Genomic DNA, 11,169 nt, shown 5'->3' on the forward strand with positions numbered 1-11,169 from the left:
TACTTGCAATGAGACGCATATATGAAAAACCTGTCCTGTAAGTAGAATTCTACGTGCAGTTATACGCTGGTTAAATCATATTACACCATTGTGCGTTTTTTATCATAATTGCAGAGTATCATTGAAACGTGGAGTGGGTTGCTGCACATCAGGCACCTTTGGAGCACTTTTACTTTATTCAAGTGGACTTTTGGATCCATGGTTTTGTGGTGCTGCTTAGTTTAATTTACTTCCTTGGTCTTTTATTCATATAGCGCAGTGTTATATCATATTGTGTATCTCACTAAATGTGCAAGTGCTTTATTTGCGTGTTTTATTCAAAGACAAAGAAAACAAAGTCATTGGCCCTCCCGCCCTCCCCATGCCAATAGACTGTTAGTTTTCAGTTTTCTCATTTCTTGTCTTTAATGTTAGTTCTTTTTTTAGTCCCGTTATATAAAGTTCTCTTTCAAACAGTTGAAGGAATGTTATTGGACCCTGGTTTTATCCATACTGTAAATAGCCCAAAAACAGGCTTGTGGTCCGATTGTCTCATAAGTGAACAAGAGCCATATTTCAGAACATGGATATCATCCTGATGCCGGCTCTTGTACATCACTCGATCAGTGTAGGAAGGCGTCCTCTGTTTCTTACTGGTGTCATAGTCATCGGATCCGATATTAAATCTATATGTGGGACGGAAATGGATTTCGCCTTCCTTAAATCCTTTGAATATAGAACCTTTAGTCACCTCTTCTGACAGCTGATCGTGCTGCAGGAGGGACCTCATGTCATTTTCTGGAAGGTTCTCTAGGATGGAATCAACTTCACTCCGACTCTTGCTCAAGCGGAAATTGAAGTCCCCAAACCAGAAGACTTCGTCAAACCGGCTCGTCGCATCGTCGGGATCAGAGTAAATGGGATTTGTGTCAGGAACATTTTTTGGGAGCTGCAGGTTTTTGATTATTCTCTCATAATTCTGGATTCTTTGCTTTACTTTGGAATCTCCTGCCGCAAAGTGGGCGTTGATAAAAAGGAATGAGGTTCCAAAGAATGTAAATGAAGCAGCCACAGCCCCTTTGGTCTTAATCATTGGGAAGAATCTCGTAGTGACAGTTGAACATTCAACCTCAGAGCAGAACCCCACGAGATCTCGCCTGATAAACAGAGACAGGTACAGGACACCGTGAGCGGCTGAGTGGAGCAAGACATAACGATGCCCCAGTGTCAGCTTCAGACGGTATTCCCATTCTTGCCTGTAGGGGCAGCCTTCTTGCGCTCCGATAACATACAAGTCTTGTGCAGACTCGGCACCCAATGGAAACAGGAAATCATCCAGTCTCTCTGGAAGATCCTTTTTTCCATTCATATTCCAGGTGGCAATAAAGATCCTCAGATTTTGTTGTGGAAGATGTCGTTCCAGTTTATCTTCTCCAAGGAAGCCTTGACCAACCAAGAGCCTCTCTTCTAGATGCCTGTTATGGCTGGTCTGGCTGGGAGAAACGCTAATGCGCTTTTTAGTGGTGTAACTGAAACACCAGTCAATGGCTAGTCCGAAGATTAATACCAGGAGAGCAAAGAGATAAACTAGCAAGTTCTCCTCATTCTCCTCATCTTCGTCATTCTCTATTTCTTCATATTCTGGGTTTCCTTTGCGGAACTCCATAGATGTGTGACGCGTATAAAGAAGCGCAGTAAATATCATTACTGATACTACATGGGCCCAACCCATCCCCCTTTTGTAGGGATGTCTCCAATAACGGCCAACTGTCCAGTTAATGGCAACTGCCAAGGTAAATACCATTAGGATAACTGAACCCAATGGGTAGATCTCTTCAATATCCGTATCTTTAACATTTCTAAATAATTCCAATTCTTCTGGTGTCAGGATGACTTTCTGGGTCAGTGATGATCGATCAGAGGAATGAAAACATTGTTCCAATAGGATAAGAAAAGCAATGAAAGGTGGGAAATTCATTGTTTGGGAAAGGTTGCTGAGCTCTAGTCAGCAGATGTTGTTCGAAGCAAGTCCCACTTCGAACTGAGCTCTGTGCTCAGTGTCGGGCTTTTATAGCCTGCTGTTGCCACGGTAACCGCATACTAATGAGCTTGTGTTTACCTATCTGTGATGTCACAATGCGGTTGCTATGGTGATCACACAAGAGAAACGAATCTTATCAGTGTTGCCATGGTGACCGCATACTAATGAGCTTGTGTTTCCTTATCAGTGATGTCACAATGCGGTTGCTATGATGATCACACAATAGTAGCTAAACCACAAACAAATATGCTTACTAGTATAGAATTGTCTTTAACCCTTTCACTGCCAGACAATTTTTGAACATTTTGTGATCTTTTAATGTAGGGACATTTTATGGGGGCAATTTTAGTTTTCCAAAAAAACTAGATATCATTTTTTTTCAGGGCAACCTAAGTTTTCAAAACATAATGGATTTTTAGCAAATATTTTCTATACTATGGACACATAATATCATAACAGATTTCAAAAGTCCCATATATATGATTGGTGATTATTATGGGATATATATGGGTGGTGATTATTATGGGATATATTGGTTTGAGATTATTATGGGATATATATGGTTGGTGATTATTATGGGATATATTGGTTTGAGATTATTATGGGATATATAGGGATAGTGATAATTATGGGATATATTGGTTTGAGATTATTATGGGCTAGATATGGTTGCTGATTATTATGGGATATATATGGTTGGTGATTATTATGGGATATAGAACATGTATAGCTGCTATAGAGTGCAGAGAGTGACATTACTAACAGATTAATTATTAAGACCTGGGATATTAGGAAACTATCAGCTGCTGTTAAGTCTTGTTCCTATTATTTATATAATTGCTGACTGTACTAATGGGCCCATTCTTTGCAGGTATCTGGGAACTCTAATAGTTAAACGATAAGTTTAAGTGGACCTGTACACAGGAAGGCATATGCCCCCCATATTACCTAAACAAACTTTGACCAAAATGGTTATTCCAAAGTATCACCATACCATAACTATACCGCCGGATCATGCCTTCTGCCACACATGATTATCTTCTCATAGGTCTAACCAATATACCTAAAGAAAGCTTAAAGCTATATCCCTGTCTCTATCATGCCTACTACTATATACAGTACGCCTTTACCTCGGCACGACTCAGTAACCAACCACCACTTCGCCGTTACATCACACATTAACCATACCCACCCGCAATCAACACCTAGCTATGAGAAGATAATCTTCCCGAGGTAAAAAAAGTTTGTGTGGCAGAAGGCACAATCCGGCGGTATAGTTATGGCATGGTGATCCGTTGGAATAACCATTTTGGTCAAAGTTTGTTTAGGTAATAGAGGAGCCATATTTTGCTGCCTAAGTGTGTTAGGGCTGATTGTACACGGTCGTGCCAAAACTGATGTCTGGGCGATGGTGGGCACGTTGACTCATCATAACCATACCTAGTAAGATATTTATGCCAAGGATTGTACCATGATATTTTCGTATAACCACGATCCGAAATTTCATATTTTATTCAGTTTTTTCTTAAATGTACTTTTCACAGTCCGAAATTCGCACTTTGATAAATCAGCCCCCAAGAGTTATATCTGCTTTGTGTGTCACAAACACGCGACATTGAGGGGGGAGCGCAGCGTTTAAAGAGAGCAATCGCTATGCAGAGGGGGTGTGCCATGAAATCAGCAGTGGGGGTAAGAGATCCCAGACTAGGGGTTGGCAACAGAGGTACCTGCCTAGCCCCCCCTCATTGTTGCACCCTAGGCAGGTGCCCCATCTACCTACCCCTATTCCGGCACTGCCCCCAACTCAGTGTATGGTCAGAGCCATTCCAGAGGCAAAACTGCTTGACCCCACAACTCATGAATGAGTGGGATTATATATGTGTGACTGGGGCCGGGATTACACGTATGAGTGGGATTATATATGTGTGACTGGGGCCGGGATTACACGTATGAGTGGGATTATATATGTGTGACTGGGGCCGGGATTACACGTATGAGTGGGATTATATATGTGTGACTGGGGCCGGGATTACACGTATGAGTGGGATTATATATGTGTGACTGGGGCCGGGATTACACGTATGAGTGGGATTATATATGTGTGACTGGGGCTGGGATTACACATATGAGTGGGATTATATATGTGTGACTGGGGCCGAGATTACACGTATGAGTGGGATTATATATGTGTGACTGGGGCCGAGATTACACGTATGAGTGGGATTATATATGTGTGACTGGGGCCGGGATTACACGTATGAGTGGGATTATATATGTGTGACTGGGGCTGGGATTACACGTATGAGTGGGATTATATATGTGTGACTGGGGCCGGGATTACACGTATGAGTGGGATTATATATGTGTGACTGGGGCTGGGATTACACGTATGAGTGGGATTATATATGTGTGACTGGGGCCGGGATTACACGTATGAGTGGGATTATATATGTGTGACTGGGGCTGGGATTACACGTATGAGTGGGATTATATATGTGTGACTGGGGCCGGGATTACACGTATGAGTGGGATTATATATGTGTGACTGGGGCCGGGATTATGTTGGTATCCAACCTGTTCTAATTATTCATGGTGCACAGCTGCCCATAGAGGCTTTTATATACAAAGGAAGGACAAAGTGCAAATAACTGGCACAATGCAAAGAGTTGTATCCGAAAGCTAATTGTGCAACTTGGGGTTCACTTCTGTGACAATACAAGCGTTTACCATGACCAGTGATCCCTAACCAGAGTCTCCTGTAGGCCGCCAGTCTACAAACAGTTTTTTGCCAATTTTGTGGAACAAATAGGGCTGATCCTGTTTGGACCAAGAATTACAAAGGAGACCCGTGCAGACCTGTTGCCCTGGGGTATGTCTTCACTCAGGCAATGGCATTTCCAGCCCAGCCCGGTCAATATCTGGTCGAACTGTGATCAGCAAGGCAATCATTTTGGGCCACACAAATAAGGTCAAGGCCTAAACATGTATGGGAGCCAATACTAATTGGCTTAATGGAGAAGCCATCACAAGGTAAAAGAATGATAGTAATAAGTCTGCTCTAGCTCTAGTCACTTACTCTTACCATAGGCTGGCACTCCTTTTACCCAGAAAAAGCCCCAGCACAATGGGCACCAAACCATTATGAGGAGTAAATAAGAAATCACCCACAGAAGAGTAGAAAGGACATGAATTAAATAAAGCTATTTTAGAAACTTACATCACAAGCACCATCAATAAATTGCTACCTAATAAAAGCCTAGTGGCAGGCAGTTTTTCCCAGAGGGGAAAATGCAGTAAATGTGTTGCATTATCACTAGCTAAAGTTATCTCTGGGGCAATTTGTATGCATTAAATTCCTCACTTCTTCATCTTTTAAGGAGGTGAAAGCCAACTCCTATATAAATTATGGTGAGTTGCCATCATCGACCAGAGCAAAATATAGAGAAAGTAAAAGATAAAGCAATAATAACCTGTTGAGAGCAAAAGGGGATCACCAAGAAAGTAAAAAGATGCAGATAGTTATACAATTACGAAGCTGATTAAGAAAAACTGGGAGATATTAAAGCAAAATAAAGATCTAGAGCCCTTTATAGGCGATAACCCTAGAATAGTATTTAGACGTGCAGTAACTTTAAAGAGATGTTAGCTCCATCAAGATTAAGAGAGAATAAATAAAAGATAACAGAGAGAGAAATATATGTATATTGTCTCCCTTAGGGCTCTGGCACACGGGAGATTGGTCGCCCGCGAACAGGGAGATTTCCCCGAGTTGCCATCTGTTGCCATCCCACCGGCGAAAATGTAAGTCGCCGGTGGGATGGCACACGCGGCGGCGCGATTTCGGCAAATCGGCGAAAATGCCTCGCGAGGCAACTTCGGCGATTTGCCGAAATCGCGCCGCCGCGTGTGCCATCCCACCGGCGACTTACATTTTCACCGGTGGGATGGCAACTTGGGGAGATTAGTCGCCCGCGAACAGGGAGATTTGTCGCGGGCGACTAATCTCCCCGTCTGCCAGAGCCCTTAGTAGGGATGTTTAAGTGCAACAAGTGTGTCAGATCTGTTCAGGTTATGTACAGTGTTCTTTATTATATTGGTAAAACTGAAAGTGGGGGAACATAGAGGGGCCATAAAAAGATAGAAAATCATACTTCAAAACAATAAACCAATTCCTGTTTTATATAAACATTATGCAGAGGTACACGGGGAGAAATTTGAGGGTACAAAAACTACTGTGATTAAGGGACTTTCTAATAATGAAAAAAGGAGGAGATTTTAATCATTTTTCGCTTAGGTTGGAACAGAAAATTATATTTGAATAGCAAACTAATCATTAAGGTTGAGGAGACTGCCTCATACAGATAAAAGCAAACAAAAGGAATTCTGGGAATGAATTCTAAACTCCAAACTCCAAAAAAAAATCCCATTTACACGGGTTTATCCTATAGGCTAAAAGCTCACCCACTGGGTTTAAAGCACAAGCCAGGATAATAGCAGATCAGATTCCCAACTACAAACTGGTTTCGAGGTTTGAATCATCGCCTGTGAGTCCTACCCGAAGGCACGGGCTCCGATGCTCACTTGTGCGGGCAGATCCACCTTTGCCAAAGCTAGGGTGAGAACCACCAAGTCTTGGCCTAGGGTCAAGCCCAAAGGACTATGACACCTATCCAGGGTGCACAAATCAAACACAAAAAGGGTGCAGAAGTGTGCAGGTGCAAAGCCCCTGACTAAAAAATAAGCCAGCAACCCTCCCTAATGGGATCACAGCTCCTCCGCTTTCATCAAGGTTCCACGCAAAGCTCAATCACGCCTCGGTTGGACCTCATTGGCTATGATACTGCCACTGCGCAAAGCTCTACAGACCGGTTTCGCCTTTCTTGAGGCTCATCAGTGTAGTGCAGGGTTTTCTGATCAGCTTAGGTAGAGTCAACGTGTGGCTTCACAAACAAATCGTTAATAATTTGTTATATAATGATAATTATAATAGCTGATCAGATTCCCAACTACAGACCGGTTTCACCTTTCTTGAGGCTCGTCAGTGTAGTGCAGGGTTTTCTGATCTTCAGTATCTTCTGCCTTCACGGTTTTCTGGCTTCCTTTGCAATCAGCCTTTTCAACAAGGAGCTCATAGTGATGAGACCTGCTATCTTTAAGGCTTCTGCTTGTTCTCCCTGCGGAGCGGCGAACAGTGAGAGATGGACCTGGACACACGGCGAGTAGCTCTAATAGCAGGGGTATTACGCACAACCACTGTTACATTCTTCTCGATCCACGGCTATCTGCCTAGGCATTGGAGTGGAGAGAGGGAAGAGGACCGCTGTGGCTTTACTTGCAATGAGACGCATATATGAAAAATCTATCCTGTAAGTAGAATTCTTTGTGCGGTAATACGCTGGTTAAATCGTATTACACCATTGTGCGTTTTTTATCATAATTGCAGAGTATCATTGAAATGTGGAGTGAGTTGCTGTACACCGGGCACCTTTGGAGGACTTTTACTTTATTCAAGTGGACTTTTGGATCCATGGTTTTGTGGTGCTGCTTAGTTTAATTTACTTTCTTGGTCTTTTATTCATATAGCGCAGTGTTATATCATATTGTGTATCTCACTAAATGTGCAAGTGCTTTATTTGCGTGTTTTATTCAAAGACAAAGAAAACAAAGTCATTGGCCCTCCCGCCCTCCCCACGCCAATAGACTGTTAGTTTTCAGTTTTCTTGTCTTTAATGTTAGTTCTTTTTTTAGTCCCGTTATATAAAGTTCTCTTTCAAACAGTCCGATTGTCGGCTCTTGTAACTCACTCGATCAGTGTAGGAAGGCGTCCTCTGTTTCTTACTAGTGTCATAGTCATCGGATCCGATATTAAATCTATATGTGGGACGGAAATGGATTTCTCCTTCCTTAAATCCTTTGAATATAGAAACTAGTTCAAGTGGACTTTTGGATCCATGGTTTTGTGGTGCTGGTTACTTTAATTTACTTCCTTGGTCTTTTATTCATATAGCGCAGTGTTATATCATATTGTGTATCTCACTAAATGTGCAAGTGCTTTATTTGTGTGTTTTATTCAAAGACAAAGAAAACAAAGTCATTGGCCCTCCCGCCCTCCCCATGCCAATAGACTGTTAGTTTTCAGTTTTCTCATTTCTTGTCTTTAATGTTAGTTCTTTTTTTTGTCCCGTTATATAAAGTTCTCTTTCAAACAGTTGAAGGAATGTTATTGGACCCTGGTTTTATCCAAACTGTGAATAGCCCAAAAACAGGCTTGTGGTCCGATTGTCTCATAAGTGAGCAAGAGCCATATTTGAGAACATGGATATCATCCTGATTCCGGCTCTTGTACATCACTCGATCAGTGTAGGAAGGCGTCCTCTGTTTCTTACTGGTGTCATAGTCATCGGATCCGATATTAAATCTATATGTGGGACGGAAATGGATTTCGCCTTCCTTAAATCCTTTGAATATAGAACCTTTAGTCACCTCTTCTGACAGCTGATCGTACTGCAGGAGGGACCTCATGTCATTTTCTGGAAGGTTCTCTAGGATGGAATCAACTTCACTCCGACTCTTGCTCAAGCGGAAATTGAAGTCCCCAAACCAGAAGACTTCGTCAAACCGGCTCGTCGCATCGTCGGGATCAGAGTAAATGGGGTTTGTGTCAGGAACATTTTTTGGGAGCTGCAGGTTTTTGATTATTTTCTCATAATTCTGGATTCTTTGCTTTACTTTGGAATCTCCTGCCGCAAAGTGGGCGTTGATAAAAAGGAATGAGGTTCCAAAGAATGTAAAAGAAGCAGCCACAGCCCCTTTGGTCTTAATCATTGGGAAGAATCTCGTAGTGACGGTTGCACATTCAACCTCAGAGCAGAACCCCACGAGATCTCGCCTGATAAACAGAGACAGGTACAGGACACCGTGAGCGGCTGAGTGGAGCAAGACATAACGATGCCCCAGTGTCAGCTGCAGATGGTATTCCCATTCTTGCCTGTAGGGGCAGCCTTCTTGCACTCCGATAACATACAAGTCTTGTGCAGACTCGGCACCCAATGGAAACAGGAAATCATCTAGTCTCTCTGGAAGATCCTTTTTTCCATTCATATTCCAGGTGGCAATAAAGATCCTCAGATTTTGTTGTGGAAGATGTTGTTCCAGTTCATCTTCTCCAAGGAAGCCTTGACCAACCAAGAACCTCTCTTCTAGATGCCTCTTATGGCTGGTCTGGCTGGGAGAAACACTAATGCGCTTTTTAGTGGTGTTACTGAAACACCAGTCAATGGCTAGTCCGAAGATTAATACCAGGAGAGCAAAGAGATAAACTAGCAAGTTCTCCTCATTCTCCTCATCTTCATCATTCTCTATTTCTTCATATTCTGGGTTTCCTTTGCGGAACTCCATAGATGTGTGACGGGTATAAAGAAGCGCAGTAAATATCATTACTGATATTACATGGGCCCAACCCATCCCCCTTCTGTAGGGATGTCTCCAATAACGGCCAACTGTCCAGTTAATGGCAACTGCCAAGGTAAATACCATTAGGATAACTGAACCCAATGGGTAGATCTCTTCAATATCCGTATCTTTAACATTTCTAAATAATTCCAATTCTTCTGGTGTCAGGATGACTTTCTGGGTCAGTGATGATCTATCAGAGGAATGAAAACATTGTTCCAATAGGATAAGTAAAGCAATGAAAGGTGTGAAATTCATTGTTGGGGAAAAGTTGCTGAGCTCTAGTCAGCAGATGTTGTTCGAAGCAAGTCCCACTTCGAACTGAGCTCTGTGCTCAGTGTCGGGCTTTTATAGCCTGCTGTTGCCACGGTAACCGCATACTAATGAGCTTGTGTTTACCTATCTGTGATGTCACAATGCGGTTGCTATGGTGATCACACAAGAGAAACAAATCTTATCAGTGTTGCCATGGTGACCGCATACTAATGAGCTTGTGTTTCCTTATTAGTGATGTCACAATGCCGTTGCTACGGTGATCACACAATAGTAGCTAAACCACAAACAAATATGCTTACTAGTATAGAATTGTCTTTAACCCTTTCACTGCCAGAGAATTTTTGAACATTTTGTGATCTTTTAATGTAGGGACATTTTATGGGGGCAATTTTAGTTTTCCAAAAAAAAACTATATATCATTTTTTTTTCAGGGCAACCTAAGTTTTCAAAACATCATGGATTTTTAGCAAATATTTTCTATACTATGGACACATAATATCATAACAGATTTCAAAAGTCCCATATATATGGTTGGTGATTATTATGGGATATATTGGTTTGAGATTATTATGGGATATATATGGTTGGTGATTATTATGGGATATATTGGTTTGTGATTATTATGGGATATATTGGTTTGAGATTATTATGGGATATATATGGTTGGTGATTATTATGGTATATATATGGTTGGTGATTATTATGGTATATATTGGTTTGAGATTATTATGGTATATATATGGTTGGTGATTATTATGGGATATATTGGTTTGAGATTATTATGGGATATATATGGTTGGTGATTATTATGGTATATATATGGTTAGTTTAATTATGGGATATATATGGTTGGTGATTATTATGGGATATATTGGTTTGAGATTATTATGGGATATATATGGTTAGTTTAATTATGGGATATATATGGTTGGTGATTATTATGGGATATATTGGTTTCCGGGATTACACGTATGAGTGGGATTATATATGTGTGACTGGGGCCGGGATTACACGTATGAGTGGGATTATATATGTGTGACTGGGATTACACATATGAGTGGGATTATATATGTGTGACTGGGGCTGGGATTACACGTATGAGTGGGATTATATATGTGTGACTGGGGCCGGGATTACACGTATGAGTGGGATTATATATGTGTGACTGGGATTACACGTATGAGTGGGATTATATATGTGTGACTGGGGCTGGGATTACACGTATGAGTGGGATTATATATGTGTGACTGGGGCTGGGATTACACGTATGAGTGGGATTATATATGTGTGACTGGGGCTGGGATTACACGTATGAGTGGGATTATATATGTGTGACTGGGGCTGGGATTACACGTATGAGTGGGATTATATATGTGTGACTGGGATTACACGTATGAGTGGGATTATATATGTGTGACTGG

The 11,169-nt window shown here is 41.7% G+C and overlaps 1 protein-coding gene and 1 pseudogene across 1 annotated transcript; both read right to left on the bottom strand.

Annotated features, from left to right (window-relative positions):
• Nucleotides 1-375: 375 nt before the first annotated feature.
• LOC101733113 lies at nt 376-1,645 on the bottom strand (annotated as a pseudogene).
• A 6,576-nt stretch (nt 1,646-8,221) lies between these two features.
• On the bottom strand, nt 8,222-9,457 carry LOC101731958 (phosphatidylinositol polyphosphate 5-phosphatase type IV-like). Its single transcript, XM_031894608.1, has one exon. The coding sequence runs from the start codon at nt 9,455-9,457 to the stop codon at nt 8,222-8,224; it is 1,236 nt and encodes a 411-aa protein (XP_031750468.1).
• Nucleotides 9,458-11,169: the final 1,712 nt, after the last annotated feature.

Source organism: Xenopus tropicalis, chromosome 10 (genome assembly GCF_000004195.4).
Source record: "Xenopus tropicalis strain Nigerian chromosome 10, UCB_Xtro_10.0, whole genome shotgun sequence".
Classification (NCBI taxonomy): Eukaryota; Metazoa; Chordata; class Amphibia; order Anura; family Pipidae; genus Xenopus; species Xenopus tropicalis.

What these genes read in the sequence shown, in the direction of transcription:
- LOC101731958 (XM_031894608.1), bottom strand. Translation starts at nt 9,457, where the DNA reads ATGATATTTACTGCGCTTCTTTATACCCGTCACACATCTATGGAGTTC.